The 22,401-nt window shown below is 35.4% G+C and overlaps 1 protein-coding gene across 1 annotated transcript in view; it reads left to right on the top strand.

Annotated features, from left to right (window-relative positions):
* Positions 1-22,401, top strand: part of LOC125931809 (rab proteins geranylgeranyltransferase component A 1-like) — a 174,356-nt gene that overhangs the window by 18,673 nt on the left and 133,282 nt on the right. The window contains exon 2 of the mRNA XM_049644032.1: positions 12,727-12,793. Coding sequence (XP_049499989.1) covers positions 12,727-12,793 — 67 coding nt within the window. The remainder of the gene's footprint in view (positions 1-12,726; positions 12,794-22,401) is intronic.

Genomic DNA, 22,401 nt, shown 5'->3' with positions numbered 1-22,401 from the left:
ATGGACTGTTTGCTCTTCCTTCTCTTGAGCAGCCCTAATTAAATTCTTAATGAAATAAAGTGGTAATTTTCATTAAATAAAACTTTATCCTTCAACTGTTTTAGTAAACTCAATGCAATCACTATTCAGCTTTTAATAAGGATAAAATAATTATTCTTAATGTTTTCTAAATGATATGTAGCTAGTTTTTCTCTTCAATACATAATGAGAGTACATTTGAAATTTGAAGTGTTTTACTTTATAGAATGTTATATGGCTTGAACAAACAAATTCAGAAGTCCTTTCAAATTTAGTTTATAAGGCTTATAGTTTTTCTCTACTCTTTAAAAACTAGATTTCATGATAGGATTTTAAATAAGGGAAGAAGATTATTTGTTTCATGATTATAGCACTCTTGGAATGAGTACACAGTCTCTTACATCATTTAGTTTCATAGCTTACCAAGTAATGCAATTAAGTTCATTTTTCTTCTTGGCATACAATAAAATATGTTCTGAATACAGAAAGTTTATTTTCTTCATCACAAGTTAAATATTAAGGTTGAAGGGAGCTTACCTGGGATATTCTTTGCTGTGAAAAAATCATTCTGGGGAGCACTGGGGTGGCTCAGTCGGTTAAGTGTCTGACTCTTAATTTTGGCTCATGGGTTCTGGGATTGAGTCCCGAGTGGGGCTCTGTGCTGACAGCATGGAGCCTGCTTGGGATTCTCTCTCTCCCCCTCTCTCCCTGCCCCTCCCCTGCTCACTTGCATCCATGCACTCTCTCTCTCAATAAATAAATAAATTTTAGAAAAAGATCATTTTGGTTACTTAAATTGATACAACAGAAATATTAGTATAAAGAAAATCAAGTAAAATTTAATTCTGGTAGAATCTGCTTATTTCATTTCCTGTAAGGTTTTAGCAAGTATTTACATTACTTAGTAAAACTTTTATCATTAAGAGAATTTGAGTTGATCTGTTTTTCTCCATGTTAGTAAAAACTGAATACTAAATGGCAGCTTTCCAAGAGATTATTTGATAGGCCCCAGCTTTCATTAGCTGTCAAAAACTTGGTACTAAATTTTATTTTTAAATCTTTTTATTATGGAAAACTTCAAACATGAAAAAGTAGACTAAAATAACCCCCATGTACCAATCTCCCAGTTCTAACATTTATCAATTTATGAGTGATTTAATGTTCCCTATTCCATTCCATTTTTCCCTTCCATTTTCTCATTACACTATCCAGCCTTAAATTATTTTTAAGTAAATTCAAGATATTATATTCTCTGTAAATTTTTCAATATATATCTAAAATGTAAGGCCTCTCCTTTTTAACCATAACTACAGTACCTTCATGCCCTTGTTTACCTCTTCAGTTTTTCCTAAGACATTTACCATTCTGTTTCTTTGCTGTAATGCTCCGTTCTTGTTTTTTATTTCTTTTTAAAAAATTTTTTAAATTTATTTTTAATTAATTTATTTTTTAAATGTACATCCAAGTTAGCATGTAGTGCAACAATGATTTCAGGGGTATATTCCTTAATACCCCTTACCCATTTAGCCCATCTCCACTCCACAACCCCTGCAGTAACCTTCTGTATGTTCTCCATAAGAGTCTCTTATGTTTTGTCCCCCTCCCTGTTTTTATATTATTTTTGTTTCCCTTCCCTTAAGTTCATCTGTTTTGTCTCTTAAAGTCGTCATATGGGTGAAGCCCGGCTGGCTGTCAGAACTCACGCAGTCAAGCCCCTCCACTTTTGTAAGCCAGACTCTGGGGCTCTGCCTTGCAGTGCTGGCTGCCCCTCCACCGCCCAGGCTCCCTCCCGCCAGTCCGCGTAGCGCACTGCCTCTCTGCCCTTCCTACCCTCTTCTGTGGGCCTCTCGTCTACGCTTGGCTCCGGAGACTCCGTTCTGCTAGTCTTCTGGCGGTTTTCTGGGTTATTTAGGCAGGTGTGGGTGGAATCTAAGTGATCAGCAGGACGCGGTGAGCCCAGCGTCCTCCTACGCCGCCATCTTCCTCACCAAAACCTCCAGATCTATCATTTTCTTACATTTCTTTCATTGTTTTAGCTTATATTACCATGGTTTGTGGTTTTCATTTATTTTGTGAGCATCTCTTTCTGGCATGCTGTTATTTCATTGTCTCGGATATTATTTCAGTCCTTATTCTGTAATTTTTTTACATTCAATAAGATTACTCATTGTATTATAGGATTTTACATTGAATAGGTTATTTTTTACTCCTTAATCTGTGTGTGTGTGTGTGTGTGTGTGTGTGTGTGTGTGTGTATTTACAATTAATAGGATTCTCAACTAAGATCCTTTTGCTTTGCTCATTTTTACGTCAAACTTCTTTATGTTCTTTTACTCGGGAGTGTGAACCAGGAAAGCTTTTCTAAAACCACTGTTCTAGATCTCTCTTTTCTTTGTTTCCCAAAGTAATAGAAACAGCCTCAGATCCTGCTGGCTGTGTTACCTTCCCCTAGTTTTGTATGGAGCTTCTCTTTCCTTTCTCCCTATTTTTCCTGTTCTGATGATTTTGGATTAGATTTCCAATAGTTACTTCTCAGTGCAGGGGTTTATCTAGAGGGAGAGTTTGCTTAATTGGTTTCCTATGTTTCTAAGGCCCAACTCAACCTCCCACTCCCCCAACTACCCTAGCACTCCCAGGGGTTCTTTTGTACTCATGCATAGGTTGGAGCCTGCAAAATTCCTCCCAATTTCCACTGTTGTACTCAAATGGCCTGCCAAGTTTCCAGTGAGTGCCTAGTTTAGGGGTTCTTTGGCTTTCAGGACTGTCACAGATTTATTTCTGTTACCTTTGTTTTCTCATGGACACTCTCTGATAATATGTGGATCTAATAGCTATTGATGATTTGTAATGACCCACTTGTATTTTGGAGTTCATCATATTTTCTCACCTGTCTTTGCTATAGATGTTCCCGCTTGGTATTTGGTTTTATATGTTGGTTACACTGTTACACTGTCTGTTTTTAGGGTAGTCTTGGGGGAGATTCAACAACTTTGCTGCTAATAAATACCATCTTCCCAGAATTCTGTTTTTCAAAAACATTGCTGCTAATACCATCTTCCCAGAATTCTGTTTTTATTTTTTAAGTTTGAGTCATTTACCTATAAACACAGGCCAAGTTGTTGATCCACCATTAATATTCACCCTTGAACCTATGGGTCATTTATTTCAAGCCCTTCATTTTATCTATCAGGATATCTATAAGCAAGCTGAATTTCAAAGAGGTTAAATGACTTTCCAGATATTTAGTATAATTCTGAAAACATGAATCTAGTTTTCTGGATGTTTAGTTCAGGACTCTGAATATTAAAACAGTATTCTTGTTATTTAATACTCAAAGCTCACACTATATTGAATTTAAAAAAGTTAACTTAAATTTTGTGAGTTAATGTTTTAATGGGTATATTTTTGTAAAGTTCTAAAAGTTACATAGATATTAATAACTATTTTTCCCATGAGAAGGAAATCCATAGATATTACATTAGCACACTTACTAATATATTCAGTATTTTGTCTGAATCAATGTTAATTACAATAATTGACAATTTAAGAAAACTATTTTTATCTGTACTTCTTGCATTGCTCAGTCTGGTGAGTTCTGTACCTAATGTTATTTATGCTTTTTACAATGGTGCAGAAGGTCTGTACATAGTGCTAAGTAGTAAAGAATGTGGCTCTCTAAAAGCTTCTGTACCCACAAATATTTCTTTGCCAGTAGAACTATTTTTTTTCCTAAAAACGTTATTCTTTATAAAAAGCAGTCACAGTAAATTTTCTAGTTCTATGTAATTTTCTTTCCATTCTCGTCCTTACTAGTAATAAATAACACATGAAATAACTTTCAAGGTGGAAAACAGGGATCCATTTTGAAATGTTATATAAAATAAAGAGTGATTTATGGCTTTGTATGATTTGGGCTGAAAGCACTTGGGCTTTGCTGGGTCATCAACATTCTGTCAGGGGACTCTATTATTTATTGTTCGGTATGCTGGGAGTGGTGTAAGTATTTTATATTTATCTTATGTAAGGTTAGCGTCAGGAAAAATCAATTCCAGATACTAATACAGTTTTAAGAATAGCTCATACAGAACTAACGTTAATATTATAGTTGTAAATGGCAAAGTTCAGCATTAAGGATTTGGACTAAAAGGAGATTTTGAAAAATGAATGAATAATGGTTTCATTCTCATAAAATATTTTAGATAAGATTCTTGAAAATACTAATTTCTTATCTTTTTGGTCTCTATTTTAGCCTAGCTACTTCAGTTGAGAATGATACATCTCTATCTTATCTAGACAGATTTTGCAAAATTGAAGAAATGTGGGACTATATATGTTTGTTATATGATCATATAACATTCCCTAAGCTTCTAATATATTTTTTCTAGTTGTCAACTTTATACAAAATCTCAACTGAAAAGGACATGATGTAACAAATCGTAGTTTCTCCCATTACGGACTATTATGAAATGCTAATTTAATACCTAATATTTACTACCTGTGTTTTTTGATAAAAATGACTTGCAAGCAAAAGTTGTTGGTCTTGAATCAGAATTATATATTTTTCCTATGATACTTAAGCAGAGTTTTTGATAGGGCCTCACAAATGAATTTAATAATCACATTTATTGTGAAATGTTTAAATGATACTACATGATGACCTTCTATTGTGAATGTATAGAAAAGGCCTATAATGTGCATGTGGAAAAACCTATTGGGACTTCTTTTTAAAAAACTTTTAAGTTTTTGGATCTTTATTTTATTATTTAAAAAAAAATAATGTTTATTTTTAGAGAGAGAGACAGAGTGCAAGCAGGGGAGGGTCAGAGATAGAGGGAGACACAGGAGGCTCCAGGCTCTGGGCTGGCAGCACAGCTGACAGCTGTGCCCCTATGTGCTGCTCAAACTCACAAACCATGAGATCGTGACCTGAGCCAAAGTTGGACGCTTAACCATCTGAGCCACCCAGGTGCCCCAAGTTGTTGGATCTTTAAAGATAACTTAAGGGGGCGCCTGGGTGGCTCAGTCGGTTGAGCGTCCGACTTTGGCTCGGGTCATGATCTCGCGGTTTGTGGGTTCGGGCCCTGCATCGGGGTCTGTGCTGACAGGCTCAGAGCCTGGAGCCTGCTTCCGATTCTGTGTCTCCCTCTCTCTTCCCCTCCCCTGCTCACACTCTGTCTCTCTCTCTCCTTCAAAAATAAATAAACATTAAAAAAATTAAAAGAAAAACAAAATAAAGATAACTTAAGTAAATAGTAAATAACTTATTTTTCTCCCCCTTCAAATAACTAATCTTATTGAAGGGGTAGGAAGAGATGGGAACAGAACCAGTATTTACTGAATGTCAGTGACATGCTAGAAGGCACTGTTTAAGATGTTTTATATTACTTTGTACCTATTCCTCCCTAAATTCCTATGAGATATATTATTAGCCCCATGTTGTAATTGAAAACATTGTGCTTGTATCTTTGTACTTATATATTTTACAGTGTTTGCAGTGTAATGCTTTGTAATTTGACCCTGATTTAGGTTATCTGTTTCTAACTCATGTCTGGCTTTTCCTTATGGGAGAGACTATATAATTCATTATAAGCTTATATAGGTTTTGTAAAAAGGCCTCACAGAATGTTGTGTGAATTTGAGTAATGATTAAAAAATAGTTCACTTTTTATGGTGCCAAGTGTTAAAAAAGGTTTTATTTTTAAATTGGCCAAGGTTTTAAATGCTATTAAAATTGAACTTATAAGTATGAATTTAAACAAAACAAGCAGTTATTTTACTTTTTTTGTTAAAGTATCAATAAGACCAAAAAGTTTAAATGTATTAACTTTTCCTAAACAATAATTAAGAAAACCTGAAACTTAAAAGTCCAAATTTTAAAAATGTTTATTTATTTATTTTGAAGGAGGGTGTGGCAGAGAGAGAGAGAGAATCCCAGGCAGGCTTCCGCTGTTAGCTCAGATCCCGATGCAGGGCTCAATCCCATGAACCTTGAGATCATGACCTGAGCTGAAATCAGAAGTAGGGTACTCAACCACCCAGGTGCCCCAAGCTCCAATTTTATACACGTTTATCCTTCATGCTATTACCAGAGGTGTTTTTTGTTGTTGTTGTTTGTTTTTTTGTTTTTTTGTTTTTCTGAACTACTAATTTGACCATGCTGTTCTTCTGACTAAAATCCTTTCAAGATTCCCTGCTGCTTACAGGTTTCAAGTTCAGACTCCACAGTTTGGCTCCAACCACTCTTTTTTGAATATCACCTTTTGGTTCTCTCTTTCTTTACCCTTTACCAGGAATACTCCCTCCTACTTTCCTTTTTTCTTTCACTTTTTCCTTGTTTACTCTTCAGTGGGATTCCGGATCCTGAAAGATAGCTAGTGTCCCCTGCTCTTTGGAGCTTTCAGTGACCCTCTTCTACAGAGGAAATGCATCTTTCCATTGTGTTCCTATAATAGTTTTAATTATATTTATTATTTTAATCCCTTTAAGTCCTTATTCTTTTTTTAAGATCCAGAACTTTTTTTTAAGTTTATTTTTTGGGGGGAGGGGCAGAAAGAGAGGGGGAGAGGGAATTCCAAGCAGCCTCTGCACTTTGAGTGCAGAGCCCAATGCAGATCTTGAACTCACAAACCATGACATCATGACTTGAGCCGAAGTCAGATACTTAACTGACATCATGACTTGAGCTGAAGTCAGACGCTTAACTAATTGAGCCACCTGGCCCCCCTAAATTCTTATTCTTTAGACTGAGCTCTTCTAGGCTCAGAATTGTATTTATCTTACCTTTTTTCCTCATCACTTGTCAAAGTCTGCTTCATCCCTCTATTTTCCCTTTCCCCATTTTGTCTTTCTCCTTTTCTTTCCTTTAACAAATATAGAGAACCTACTACATACTTCCTCTGTTCAAGGAACTCTGTTTATTGAATGGGTGGGAAAAAATACGAAATCTAGGAAGATATTACTAACTGTATTAGTCTTTTATTTTAATCATTTGAAGCATGAAGATAATAGGTCCTTGCCTTTAATGTAGAGCCAGCCTATCAGTTTCATAAACTAGTGGGAGATGTCTGGATAGAAGTATTAACGGGAAACATAAATGATAGTTCTTTTGGTTATGTGTAATTTGAACTCAGATCATGTTCAATATTGAAATCTGTCCTTGGCTTTCCTTTGTCTGCCAGAGGCGTGACTTCTGACTGTTGATTGCAGCCATGGATTAACCACATGCTTTTTTGCCTATGCTACTTTGGGCCAAATAGAGGAGAGTAATTTTGCTTGATCTCAGAGTGGTACTTCGATGAAAATTTATTGCTCTTAAAATACCTTACTGAAGAATAACAAAAGTAGATCGTTTTTATAGAACAAGTACCCTCTACTAACAATTTAATGGTCCTATGAGGTAAATGGTGGCATTCCCATTGATGGATGAAGAAACAAAAGCTCAGAGATGGCAAGTGACTTGTCTGAGGTCACACAGCTAACAAAGCAGCAAAGTTAAGATTCAAGCATAGGTCTGCCTGATTGAGACCATGCCCATTTCTTTATGCTGCTGTCCTTCTCTTGAATCCTCATTCTCAGACTCATGTCCAATTGAAGAGAGTGTATTTACCATGGTATTTGGAATTTGAGATATCAAATTACCGAATTACTTGATTTTTGGCAAGTTATTTAATGTTTCTCATCCCATTTTGTCACATGGATAATAATGCCTGCCTCCCAGGACTATAATGAGGAATATGTGAGGTGATGTATGTGAAAAGATATTGTGAACCATAAAGCCCTATACTAATGCTTGGTTGTATATTATTAATGCTGTCTTTTTACATGCTTTAACATACTGATTTTGCTTCCCGAATATTTCCTGTTGTCCTTTTTAACTAAGATTCTTGGCAGCAACTTTTAAAGCACAATAGTGACTGCATTTCATTAGTAACAAAAGTTATTTCGTTAGGTGTAAAAAGTTCAGATAGTTTTAAGATAAAAGACAGAAAAATCGCAGGTTTAACTGAAGAACTAAGGGTGCTTAATTATTTAAACTTCTTTTTCTTAGTTCCTTCTATACCACACATTTTTACTATGTTTTCTCTTTGAATTTTTTTTTTTTAATGTTTATTTATTTTTTGAGAGACAGAGAGAGACAGAGCATGAGCAGGGGAGGGGCAGAAAGAGTGAGAGTCACAGAATCCGAAGCAGGCTCCAGGCTCTGAGCTGTCAGCACAGAGCCCAACGTGGAGCTCAAACCCACTAACTGTGAGATTGTGACCTGGGCCAAAGTCGGACGCTTAACTGATTGAGCCACCCAGGCGCCCCATCTTTTTCTTTGAATTATTATCCAAAGTTAAGGTTGAAAGTTTATGTTGGGCTTATTTCCAGTAATTTATATTTAATGGCTACCTTTAGTACTTTTGGTCAGAACTTTGTTTTTGAACCAAACACTATATGCCCACAGTCGTCACCACTGGAAAACTTTAGTTCTTCTGTGAATGCAGCTGGAGCTTGTGTTTAATGTGGTTTTTAACTAGATTGTGTCAATTGCTTCCATATGCATATTGCTTTTTACATAAAAAGGATAACTGTTCTTTTTTCTTGAAATCCTTGGTGCTTAGTGTGTAGTTTAAACCCTTGCCAAAAAAAAAAAATAATAATATGTGCTTCATTGTAGTGAGTCAGTGGTAGTATTTACAGAATTCCATTAAACTTTCAAAACATGCTTTGTCTGACTGATATAAATGACTCTTAATAGCTTCTGAAATGGTAGATCTTACAATAAAAAGTTATGGAACAGTCTTTTTTTTTAATTTAAATGCTTTTATTTTTTTTATTTTTTTAAATTTATAACCAAATTAGTTAGCATATAGTGCAACAATGATTTCAAGAGTAGATTCCTTAGTGCCCCTTACCCATGTAGTCCATCCCCCCTTCCACAACCCCTCCTGTAATCCTCAGTTTGTTCTCCATATTTATGAGTCTCTTCTGTTTTGTCCCCCTCCCTGTTTTTGTATTATTTTTATTTCCCTTCCCTTATGTTCATCTGTTTTGTCTCTTAAAGTCCTCATATGAGTGAAGTCATATGATTTTTGTCCCTCTCTGACTAATTTCACTTAGCATAATACCCTTTAGTTCCATCCACGTAGTTGCAAATGGCAAGATTTCATTCTTTTTGATTGCCGAGTAATACTCTATTGCATATATGTACCACATCTTCTTTATTCATTCATCCATCGAAGGACATTTAGGCTTTCCATACTTTGGCTATTGTTGATAGTGCTGTTATAAACGGGGGTGCATGTGTCGCTTCGAAACAGCACACCTGTATCCTGTGGGTAAATTCCTAGTTGTGCAATTGCTGGGTTGTAGGGTAGTTCTATTTTTAGTTTTTTGAGGAACATCCATACTGTTTTCCAGAGTGGCTGCACCAGCTTGAATTCCCACCAACAATGCAAAAGAGATCCTCTTTCTCTGCATCCTCACCAACATCTGTTGTTGCCTGAGTTGTTAATGTTAGCCATTCTGACAGGTGTAAGGTGGTATCTCATGGTGGTTATGATTTGTATTTCCCTGATGATTAGGTGATGTTGAGCATTTTTTCATGTGTTGGTTGGCCATCTGGATGTCTTCTTCAGAGAAATGTCAATTCATGTCTTTTGCCCATGTCTTCACCGGATTATTTGATTTTTGGGTATTGAGTTTGATAAGTTCTTTGTAGATTTTGGATACTAACCCTTTATCTGATGTGTCATTTGCAAATATCTTCTCCCATTCCATCGTTTGCCTTTTAATTTTGCCGATTGTTTCCTTGGCTGTGCAGAAGCTTTTTATTTTGATGAGGTCCCAGTAGCTCATTTTTGCTTTTGTTTCCCTTGCCTCCGGAGACGTGTTGAGTAAGAAGTTGCTGCCAGCAAGATCAGAGACGTTTTTGCCTGCTTTCTGCTCGAGGATTTTGATGGCTTCCTGCCTTACATTGAGGTCTTTCATCCATTTTGAGTTTATTTTCGTGTATGGTGTAAGAAAGTGGTCCAGGTTGATTCTTCTGCATGTTGCTGTCCAGTTTTCCCAGCACCACTTGCTGAAAAGACTGTCTTTATTCCATTGGATATTCTTTCCTGCTTTGTCAAAGATTAGTTGGCCATACGTTTGTGGGTCCATTTCTGGGTTCTCTATTCTGTTCCATTGACCTCAGTGTCTGTTCTTGTGCCAGTACCATTGTGACCAGTGTCTTGATGGTTATAGCTTTGTAGTATAGTTTGAAGTCTGGGATTGTGGTGCATCCCACTTTGGTTTTCTTTTTCGAGATCACTTTGGGTATTTGGGGTGTTTTCTGGGGAACAGTCTTGAATGTACAATGTAGGGTATTAACTAGCCTATCCAGGTGAACATCTGAAATTGTTTTGTGATGAAATCATTCTTTGGTAATTTGTGATTTTTTTTTGTTGTTGTTGTTAGTACTTGTAGTAGTAATATATATTTCCTTACATGATAACCAATTTTATATTGTGGCTTACTCTGATTCTAAAACACTAGTGGTGTTTTCAAACTGCTGTATTAACCAGAAAGTGAGATAATGTATCTTGTAAATGGTCTCTTTTTAAAAATAGTATTTTCTGGGGGTTCCTAGGTGGTTCAGTCGGTGGAGAGTCCGACTTTGGCTCAAGTCATGATCTCATGGTTCGTGGGTTTGAGCCCTGCATCGGGCTCTGTACTGACAGCTGGGAGCCTGGAGGCTGTTTCCGATTCTGTTTCTCCCTCTCTGTCTGCCCCTCCCCTGCTCACATTCTGTCTCTCTCTCAAAAATAAATATAAACGTTAAAAAATTAAAAAATAGTATTTTCTTATTCATCATTCATTCATTTATACAACAGTTGACATGCAGTGTTTTATTATTTTCATTTGTACAATGTAGCGATTCAACTTCTCTATACATTATGCCATGCTTACCACAAATGCAGCTACCGTCTGTCATCATGCATTGCTATTAAAATACCATTGATTATATTCTTTACACTGTACTTTTATTCCTGTGACTTATTTCATAACTGGAAGTCTGTGTCTTCTGTTCCCTTTCACACATTTTGCCCGTGCCACCACTCGTCTCCCCTCTGGCAACCATCACTTTGTTCTTTGTATTTATAAGTTTGATTCTGCTTTTGTTTGTTTATTCATTTGTTTTTTAGATTCTGCATATAAATTAGATCATGTTGTATTTCTTTCTCTGTCTCATGGATTTAATTTAGTATAATACCCTCTAGGTTCATCTATGTTGTCGCAAATGGCATGATCTCATCCTTTTTTATGGCTAACATTCCATTACACACACACACACACACACACACACACACACACACATGCACACACACAACAACACAAATTCTTTTTCCATTCATCTGTCTGTGGGCACTTGGATTGCTTCCATATCTTGGTTATTGTAAACAATGCAGCAATAAACATAGTGGTGCATATATCTTTTGGAAATAGTGTTTTCATTTTCTTTGGGTAAATACCTGATACCGGAATTACTGGATCATATGGTATTTCTAATTTTAATTTTTTGAGGAACCTCCATACTGTTTTGCACTGGGCACATCAGTTTGCATCCCCACCAACAGTTCACAATGGTTCTTTTATCTCCATATCCTCAACAACTCACTACTTGTCTTTTTGTATTTGGCCATTCTGGCAAGTATATGATATCTCATTGTGGTTTTGATTTGCATTTCCCTGATGATCAGTGATGTTGAGCATCTTTTCATGTGTTTTTTGGCCATCTGTATGTATTCTTTGGAAAAATATCTATTCAGGCCCTTTGTCCATTTTAAACTGGATTATTTATTTATATAGGTGTTTAATTGTATAAATTCTTTATATATTGTGGATATTAACCCTTTATTGGATATGTCATTTGCAAGCATTTCCCGTTCAGTAGGTTACTTTAGTTTTGTTGACAGTTTCCTTTGCGGAGCACGAGCTTTTTATTTTTATGTAGTTTTGGTAGTTTATTTTTTGTTTTGTTTCCCTTGATTTAGGAGATGTAGAAAAATGCTGGTATGCCAATGTCAAAGAAATTACTGCGTGTATTTTCCTCTAGGAGTTTTATGGTTTCAGGTCTCAATAAAAGCCCTCCTTTTAAACTAGTTAACCTATTACTTAAACTGAAAAATGTATCCTATTCCCCCTCATAGGCACTGTGGCTTTGGAGTTAGATTTGGTTGCAAACTTCAACAATAGAAAAAAATGTTAAAGCATTAGGAAACAAGTTAACATATTTGCACCTCAGTATTTACTTTCTAAAATGTGTATGCCAGTGGTGCTTCTTTCTTGGTATGGTTGAGAAAATGAGAGGAGCTAGTGTGGGAACGTAGCTCCTTTAATAACAAAGTGCTATATTAATAATATTTTGACAATTGCTCATTTATGGAAATTTGCATACAAAAAGAATTTCAGTATAGTACTTGATTTAAAAAAAAAAATCTCTTCCACATAATAAAATTCTTAGTATAAGCAGTATACATTTAGCAAATATCCAATGGTATAATAGTATAAACTTTATCATTTTGAATATAAGGATGAGCCTCTTTTGTTAAACTCCTTTTATGCAGTGATGGCATGCATTGAACTATTTGTATAATATATAGCATATGTTATAAGCTATATTATAAGTGGATATATATATATGTATTTTTACATTATAAGTGATATAGGTGTGTGTTTTCATAGGTTTGCCTGAATCCATCACTGCAGCTGCATGTTCAAGAAGTGGCCAGAGGGTTCTGCATGTTGATTCGTAAGTTTATCAATGGTAGCATTAATACTTCCTAAATATCTCTATACAAAATCACAATAAATACACACGTGTGTGTTCATATGTGTGTATATTATGTATAAACTATTTAAGTTAGACAAATGATTGGAATTGTTTTAGTTTCACCCAAAATACGTGAAATATACAAAATACAAGGTTTACAGTTTACTCTTCGAAGTAGTGATGTTTTTTTTGAGAATTAACCAAATGTAGCATAATTTTTTTCACGAGTGATTTTGTTTTTTAAATGATAAATAATTAATCCAAGAGACTGGGAAATCTCACACTTGCTTTTTTCCATATATAAGCGTGAGGCTGTATACAACCTGTATGTTCTATTTATTTTGGGTTTCATATTTTCTTTGTTTTTGAAGTATATTTCACATACAACATTATCTTAGTTTCCAGTGTATGACATAATGATTGGACCACTTTCATACATTGGAAAATATCAATACAATAAGCCTAGTCACCATCTGTGACCAAAGTTAAAACATTGCATTTTTTTGTGATAGGAATTTTTAAGATTTATTTTCTTAGTCTTTCAAATTTGCAATATGGCATTATTCAGTATAGTCACCATGCTGTACGTTACATCCTCATGACTTACTTTGTAATTGGAAGTTTGTGCCTCTTTGTCCCCTTAACTTATTTTATATATACCCCCCCAACCTGCACCCCTGTTCTCTGTATCTATAACATTGGTTTTGTTTTGTTTTTCTTTTATAGATTCCACATTTAAGTGAAATCATATGGTGTTTGTCTTTCTCTGACTTACTTCACTTAGCATAATACCCTAAGGTTCTATCGATGTTGTCTCAAATGGCAAGATTTCTTTTTTTTTTTTTCATGGCTGAGTAGTATTCCTGTGTGTGTGTGTGTGTGTGTGTGTGTGTGTGTGTATATGTATATATGTATGTATAATCCTTTATCCATTCATCTATCAGTTTATACTTAGGTTTTTTCCTCCATATCTTGGCTATTGTAAATAATGCTATAGTGAACATAGGGGTGCATATAAATTTTTGAATTAGTGTTTTCTTTGGATAAATACCCATAAGTAGAATTACTGGATCATATAGTGGTTCTGTTTTTAATATTTTGAGGAAACTCCATACTGTTCCCCCTAGAGGCTGTACCAATTCACATTTCCCCCAACAGTGCATGAGGATTCCCTATTCTCATCTTTACCAACACTTGTTATTTCTTGATTTAAAATTTTTTTTTTAATTTAAAAATTTTAATTCTGATATAGCTAACAGTGTTACTAGTTTCAGGTGTACAGTATAGTGATTCAACAATCTCTGTATCACTCAGTTCTCATTAAGATAATTGTATTCTTCATCCCCTTCACCTATTTCACCCAACACCTCACCCACCTCCCCTCTGGTGTTTATTCTTTATATTTAATTGTCTCTCTTTTCTTTGTTCATTTGTTTTGTTTCTTAAATTACACATATAAGTGAAAACATATGGTATTTTTCTTTCTCTGTCTGATTTCATATAGCATTATATTCTCTAGATCCATCCATGTTGTTGCAAATGGCAAGATTTCATTCTTTTTTTGGTGGCTAATATTTCTGCGTGTGTGTGTGTGTGTGTGTGTGTGTGTGTGTGTGTGTATTCTTTATCCATTTATATATCTATGGTCACTTGGGCTGCTTCCATAGTTTAGCTATTGTAAATAATGCTGCAGTAAACATAAGGGTGCATATATCTTTTTGAATTGGTGTTTTCATATTATTTGGGCAAATATCCACTAATGGAATCCTGATTATATGGTAATTCTCTTAATTTTTTGTGGAACTTCCATACTATTTTCCACAGTGGTTGCACTGTTTCCATTCAAACCAGCAGTGCACAAGTGTTCCTTTGTCTCTACATCCTTGTCATACTTGTTTCTTGTGTTTTTGATTTTAGTGATTCTGACAGATGTGAGGTGATAAATCATTGTAGTTTTGATTTGCAATTCACTGATGATGAATGATGTTGAGCATCTTTTCATATGTCTGTTGGTCATCTGAATGTCCTCTTTGGAGAGATGTCTGCTCATGTTTTCTGACCATTTTTTAATTGGGTTAATTGTGTTTTTTTGGAGTTGAATTGCATAAGTTCTTTCTATATTTTGGATACTAACCCTTTATTAGATATGTTATTTGCAAATATCTTCTGCCAGTCCATAGATTCCTTTTAGTTTTGTTGATTTTTTTTCCTTTGCTGTGCATAAGCTTTTTGTTTTGATGTAGTCCTAATAGTTTATTTTTGCTTTTGTTTCCTTTGCCTGAGGAGACATATCTAGAAAGATGTTGCTACAACTGATGTCAGAGAAATCACTGCCTGAGCTCTTTCATAGGATTTTTATGGCTTCTGGTCTCCCATTTATGTCTTTAATCCATTTTGAATTTATTTTTGCGTATAATGTAAGAAAATGGCCCAGTTTCATTTTTTGCATGTAGCTATCCTGTTTTCCCAACACCATTTGTTGAAGAGACTGTCTTTTTCCCATTCAATATTCTTTCCTGCTTTGTTGAAGATAATTAACCATATAATCATGAGTTTATTTCTGGGCTCTATTTTCTTCCATTGATCTATGTGTCTGTTATTGTGCCAGTACCATACCATTTTGATCACTACAGCTTTCAGCGTGTCTTGAAACTGGGATTGTGATACCACCAGTTTTGTTCTTTTTGAAGATTGCTTTTGCTATTCAGAGTCTTTTGTGATTCCATATAAATTTTAGGATTGCTTGGTCTAGTTCTGTGAAAGAAGCTGTTGGTATTTTGATAGGGATTGCATCAAATGTATAGATTGCTTTGGGTAGTATGGACATTTTAATGATTATTTGTTCTTCTAGTCCATGATCATGGAATATCTTCCCATTTGTTTGCATCATCATCAATTTCTTTCCTCAATGTTTTATGGTTTTTAGAGTACAGGTCTTTTACCTCCTTGGTTAAGTTTATCACTAGATATTTTATTATTTAAAAAAAAATTTTTAATGTTTATTTATTTTTGACAGAGAGAGACACAGAACATGAGCGGGGGAGGGGCAGAGAGAGAGGGAGACACAGAATCTGAAGCAGGCTCCAGGCTCTGAGCTGTCAGCACAGAGCCCGTTGTGGGGCTGGAACTCACGGACCGCAAGATCATGACGTGAGCCAAAGTCGGATGCTCAACCAACCGAGCCACCCAGGCGCCCCAGTATTTTATTATTTTTGGTGAAAGTGTAAATGGGATTGTTTTTTAATTTCTCTTTCTGCTTTTTCATTATTAGTGTACAATATCAATTGGATCTTTGTATCTTGTGATCTTACTGAATTCATTTATTCTAGTAGTTTTTTGGTGGACTATAGTATTATGTCATTTGCAAAGAGTGAAAGTTTTACTTCTTCCTTATCAATTTGGATGCCTTATATTTATTTTTGTTGTCTAATTGCTGTGGCTAGGACTTCCAGTACTATGTTAAATAAATGTGGTGAGAGTGTACATCCTTGTCTTGTTCCTGATCTTAGGGGGAAAGCTCTCAGTTTTTTCCCCACTGAGGATAATGTCAGCTGTGGGCCTTTTCACATAAGGCCTTTATTATGTTGAGGTATGTTCCTTCTAAACCTACTTTGATGAGGGTTTTCATTGTGAATGTAAGTTGTACTTTGTCAGATGCTTTTTCTGACATTTTTCATCTGTTGAAATGATTGTATGGTTTTTATTACTGCTCTTGTTGATGTGTTGTATCATGTTGATTGTTTTGTAATTATTTTTTTCTTTTGAGATTTTTACTTTGTTTATCTTTTAAAACTTTTATTTTTTATTTTTTTAATGTTTATTTATTTTTGAGAGACCAAGAGAGAGTGTGAGTAGGGGAGTGGCAGACAGAGAGGGAGACACAGAATCTGAAGCAGGCTCCAGGCTCTGAGCTGATAGCACAGAGCCTCATGTGGGGCTCGAACTCATGAACCACAAGATCATGACCTGAGCTTAACCAACCGAGACATCCAGGCGCCCCTCTTTTATTAATCTTTTATAGGTATCTTGCTCAATACCAAATTAGTCAATTTATGTGTAGCACTATTAATCAAGTTGTCTCAAAGTGTTCAACCTAGTTTTCATAGAATTAACATTCTTTCTGCTCATAATTCACATAACATAATTACATAATTAAGAATTAGGTACAAACAAAACTGATGATTCATAGGACAGAAGTCATTTGGAGACAAAGGAGTTGTCAGAAGTCTGCTAGCCCCCATTGTCTAGCACATTGTGGCAGGCAACGTTATATTGTATAGAAGGAGTAGGAAGTGCCAGTAATCTTCTTCAATGGATCTTCAGTTAAGAAGTCAATTAAGTGATCTTCTACTTGGACCTAAAATGTTAACAATGGTAATTTCTAGTAAAAGTAATTTTATTTTATATATAAAATGGATTATTTGTGGAATTGTATCTATTAATTTTGCTTAGATGATAATGTATGAATTGAACAAATTTATTTTATCCCAATAATGTTCAGATCCTATAAACTTGTTTTTATTCTTCAAAACTTACTTATATATTTGTCAGTGAATTTATTTAAAATGAGAAAAATATCAGTGACCGACTACTCTTGTTCTCTATGTAAATTATTTTCTACTTTGGATCAGAAATCCTGCCAGACTAGAGATTACTTGGAAAAGAGTCAGGAATGTTGACTCAGAGTTCATCTAGACTGCAATGAAGCCTGCTCTACCTCATAGATTTTTATTGATCAAATTGCTCATTTCTGGCAGACCCAATTCTCTCCTTCCTTTGTCCAGTGATAAATAAATATTGACATTCATACTAAGTCTCCTTTTCTAGATCAAGTGAAAAAAGTACCATTTTTTTAATTCCAGTGTATTCAACATATAGTGTTATATTGGTTTCCGGTATACAATATAATGATTCAATAATTCTATACCTTACTCAGTGCTCATCACATGATAAGTGTACTCTTAATCCCCTTCACCTGTTTCATCCATCCCCCATCTCACCCTCCCTCTGGTAACTGAATGACTTTTTAAATGTATTGTTGTATTTGTTTTAGTAATATTTTCTTGATGATATTGGCATCTATATTCCTCAGAGTTATTAGCCTATAGTTACCTTTTTTTGTGGTGTTTTTATCTGGTTTTGGCTTCAGGATAATGCTGGCCTCATAAAATGAATTTGGAAACTTTCCTTCTTGTATGTTTGGGATAGTTTGAGAAGAGTAGGTATTAAATCTTTAAATGTTTGGTAGAATTTGCCTGTGAAGCCGTCTAATCTTGGACTTTTGTTGGGTATAGGAGTTTTTTGATAACTGATTCAATTTCTTTGCTGGTAATCTGTTCAAATTTTCTATTTCTTCCTGATTCAGTTTTGGAAGATTACATGTTTCTACATATTTATCCTTCTTCTAGGTTGACCAATGTGTTGGCATATAATTTTTCATAATATTCTCTTATAATTCTCTTAGTATTTCTCTGGTGTTGTTTATTTCTGTTCTTTCATTTCTGATTTTGTTTATTTTAGTCTTTTCTTTTTCTGATGAATCTAGGTAAATGTTTATCAATTTTGTGATCTTTGCAAAGGACTAGCTCCTGCTTTCATTGATGTGTTCTATTGTATTTTTAGTTTATGTTTTATTTATTTCTGCTCTGATGTTTATTATTTCCTTCCTTCTTCTGGTTTTGGGTTTTGTTTGTTCTTTTTCCAGCTCCTTTAAGTGTAAAGTTAGGTTGTTATTTGAGATTTTGCTTGCATCCTGAGGTAGGCTTGTACTGCTATAAACTTCCCTCTAGAACAACTTTTGCTGCCTCCCAATGAGTTTAGATTGTTATGTTTTCATTTGTCTCTATTTTTTTTATTTCTTCTTTGGTTTCTTGGTTGATGCATTCATTGTGAAGAAGTATGTTATTTAACCTCCATGTATTTGTGCTCTTTCCAGATTTTTTTTAATGTTGTTTTAGCCACTGAGTTTATTGTAATTTATTATGGCAACTACAGAATTTGACATTAGTATTTATTTTTTTATGGTCACCTGTGCTTCCATTTATTTATTTATTTATTTTTAATTTAAGTCCAAGTTAGTTGACATACAGTGCAATAATTATTTCAGGAGTAGAATTTAGTGATTCATTACTTACATATAATAGCTGGTGCTCATCCCAACAAGTGCTCTCCTTAGTGCCCATCGCCCATTTAGCCCATCCCCAGACCCAGCACCCCTCCAGCTACCCTCAGTTTGTTTTCTGTATTTAAGCGTCTCATTGTTTGTCTCCCTTTCTGTTTTTATCTTATTTTTGCTTCCTTTCATCTATGTTCATCTGTTTTGTTTCTTCATTTCCACTTATGAGTGAAATTATATGATATTTGTCTTTCTCTGACTTATTTCACTTAGCATAATATACTCTCGTTCCATTCACGTTGTTGCAAATGGTGAGATTTCATTCTTTTTGATTGCTGAGTAATATTCCATTGTGTGTGTGTGTGTGTGTGTGTGTGTGTGTGTGTGAGAGAGAGAGAGAGAGAGAGAGAGAGAGAGAGAGGGAGAGGGAGAGAGAGAGAGAGAGAATACATCTTTATCCATTCCAAGATTTTTTTCTTGTGGCTGATTTCTATTATTATATTGTAGTCAGAAAAGATGCATGGTATGATTGATTTTTGTTTTCGAATTTGTTGAAAATACATGGTCTGTTCTAGAGAATCTTTCATGTGAACTTGCAAAGAATATATTCTGGTGTTTTAGGATTGTTCTGAATATATCTGTTAGATCCATCTGGTACAGTGTGTTATTTAAAGCTACTCTTTCCCTTTTGATTTTTTGTTTGGATTATCTGTCCATTGATGTAAATGGAGTGTTAAAGTCCCCTACTATTAATTAATTAATTCCTTTATGTTTGTTGTTAGCTGATTTACATATTTGGGTGCTATCATGTTGGGTGCATGAATATTTGTATATAATTTTTATATTTTCTTGGTGGATTGTTTCCTTTGTGATTATATATATAGTGTCCTTTTTTGTCTCTTGTTCTATTTTGTCTGAGAGAACTACTGCTAGCCCAGCTGTTTTTCCACATCTATTTGCATGATAAATGCATCTCTATCCCTTCACTGTCTATCTGAATGTGTCACTTGATCTGAAATGAGTCTCTTGTAGGGAGCATAAAGATGGGATTTTTTTTTTTTTTTTTTTAATCCATTTTGGCAACCTGTGGCTTTTGATTGGGGTGTTTGGTCCTTTTACATTCAATATAATTATTGATAGATAAGTGTTTATTGCTGTTTTCTTACTCATTTTATGGTTGTTTTTGTAGTTCCTCTCTGTTCCATTCTTCCTTTACTGTCTTCTGTCATGGTTAGTTGGCTTTCTTTAGTAATATACTTGGATTCCTTTTTATTTTTACATATCTATTGCTGGTGTTTTGAGGTTACCATTCTGTTTGTATGTAACATCTTACGCATATAGCAGTCTGTATTAAGTTAATGATTGCTTAAGGTTGAACTCAGTCTTTACTCCTTTACCCCCTAATGTTTTAGGTATATGATGTCATACTTTACATCCTTTTTTTTTGTGTATGTGCATTTCTTGACTGATTTTTCTAGGGATACTTAATTTTATTGCTTTTCTTCTTCCTATTTTCTTACTCCTGCTTATGGTTGGTCTTTTCCACTCAGAGTCTCCTGTAATATTTGTTTTTGGACTGGTTTAGCAGTCATAAATTCCTTTAACTTTTACTTGTCTGGGAAACTATCTCTTTCTATTATGAGTGATAGCCTTGCTGGATAGAGCATTCTTGGCTGTGGGTTTTTTCTTTCAATACCTTGAATGTATCATGCCACTCTTTTAAGGCTTGCCACGTTTCTGCTGAAGAAAATCATCAGATAGTGTTATGGAATTTCCCTTATGTGTAACTGTTTTATTTTGTTGCTTTGAAAATTATCACTACTTTTTGCCAGTTTAATTACTGTATGTCTTGGTGTGGACCTCCTTGAGTTGATTTTCTTGGGGAACCTTTATGCCTTCTTGATGTGGATTTCCATTTCTCCAGATTCAGGAAGTTTTCAGCTATTGTTTTTTTCAAATAAATTTTCTGCCACCTGTTTCTCTCTTCTCCTTCTCAGATCCCTGTAATGTAAATGTTATTATATTTGATGATATTACTGAGTTACAAAATGTATTTTCATTTATTATTATTATTATTTTTTTTGTCTCTCCTGTTCACTTCAAATACTTTCCATTACTCTGTTCTCCAGGTAGCTGATCCCTTGTTCTGGTTTCTCTTGTCTGCTATTTATTCCCTCTAGTGCATTTTTAATTTTAGTTATTGAGTTCTTTATCTCTGATGGGTTCTGTTTTATGTTTTCTATCCCTTTGTTAAGGGTTTCACTGAGATCCTCCAGTGTTTTCTCAAGCCTAGTCCGTATCTTTATGACCATTATGTTAAATTCTTCACCAAACGTATTATCTCTGTTTTGTTTAGCTTTCTTTGCTGGGATTTTGTCCTGTTCTCTCTCTCCTCATTTTGTATAATTCTCTGTGTCTATTTCTGTGTGTTAGGAAAGTCAGCTATGACTCCTTCTCTTGAAAGTAGTGGCCTTATCTAGAAGAGGTCCTGTAGTGCTCTGCAGTATAATGTTCCCTGTTTAACAGAACCTGACACTTCGGGAGTATCTGCTATGTGTGTTGCATGTGCCATACTGTTGTGGCTGAGTTGCTTTTCCATTCAGTCCAGTCATCTCTGATGGCTCTCTTTGCCTATTGTGTTGGTTTGGTCCTTGTGTTGTTAGTTGGCCAGTCTTGGGCCCCCTTGGGCTTGAGTTGAGTCAGACCAGGCATTTGCCAGAGATCCAGTAATACCAAAATGCTGGGTAGATATCTTGTGTTGTCCCCTGAGAAGCTTTAGTTGGTGGTCGGGGCCTGCAGTCAGACCAGTTTTCTGCCCCCTGCCCACCACCCTCAGAGTGTTGTGTGTGATTATTTTCCCCTCTTCCCAGGATACAAGTCACTTTAGAGTTGTGCTGGTCCCTGTAGGGGATGCTCACACCTTCTCCATGCTTGTGGCCCTGCTTTGGATGGGCTCTGTTCAAGGACATATTGAAGGGGGAATGTCTGCAGGAGAACACAGGGGTGGGGCTTGCTGTTTGCTGGTTAGCAGGGGTAGGGACTGTGCTTGTTCCTATAATTGTTCATGTGTCTAGGCTGGGAGGTAGCAGAGGGAAAGGGTGCCTGCCAGCTCCTTTGTTCCTGGAGAAGTCTCCCAGCAATCCTTGCCCATTCAGCACAGGCTCTGAAATTAGTAAATAAATCTCCTTCCCATATACCCTAGGTGTTTTTCAAACTGCTGTTTCTGCACTGCATCTTCACAGGGCTACTTGTGCTGTCTCTTTAAGGGCAAGGATCTAGTTTCCTATAGCCCTCATGGCTCTCCTAGAACCAAGCCTGCTGATTTTTAAAGTTCCTGATGTGAAGCCATGCTGATTGCAAAATTATGCCCTTCTGGTTTTCAAAGCCAAGTGTTACGGGGTTTCATCTTCCCCATGGGAGTTCCCCATGCCTGGGGAGCCCTGGTGTGAGGATCTGTTTCTCTCCCCCTTTT

The sequence above is a fragment of the Panthera uncia genome, chromosome X, assembly GCF_023721935.1.
Source record: "Panthera uncia isolate 11264 chromosome X, Puncia_PCG_1.0, whole genome shotgun sequence".
NCBI lineage: Eukaryota > Metazoa > Chordata > Mammalia > Carnivora > Felidae > Panthera > Panthera uncia.
This window is presented reverse-complemented; position numbering and strand designations above follow the sequence as displayed.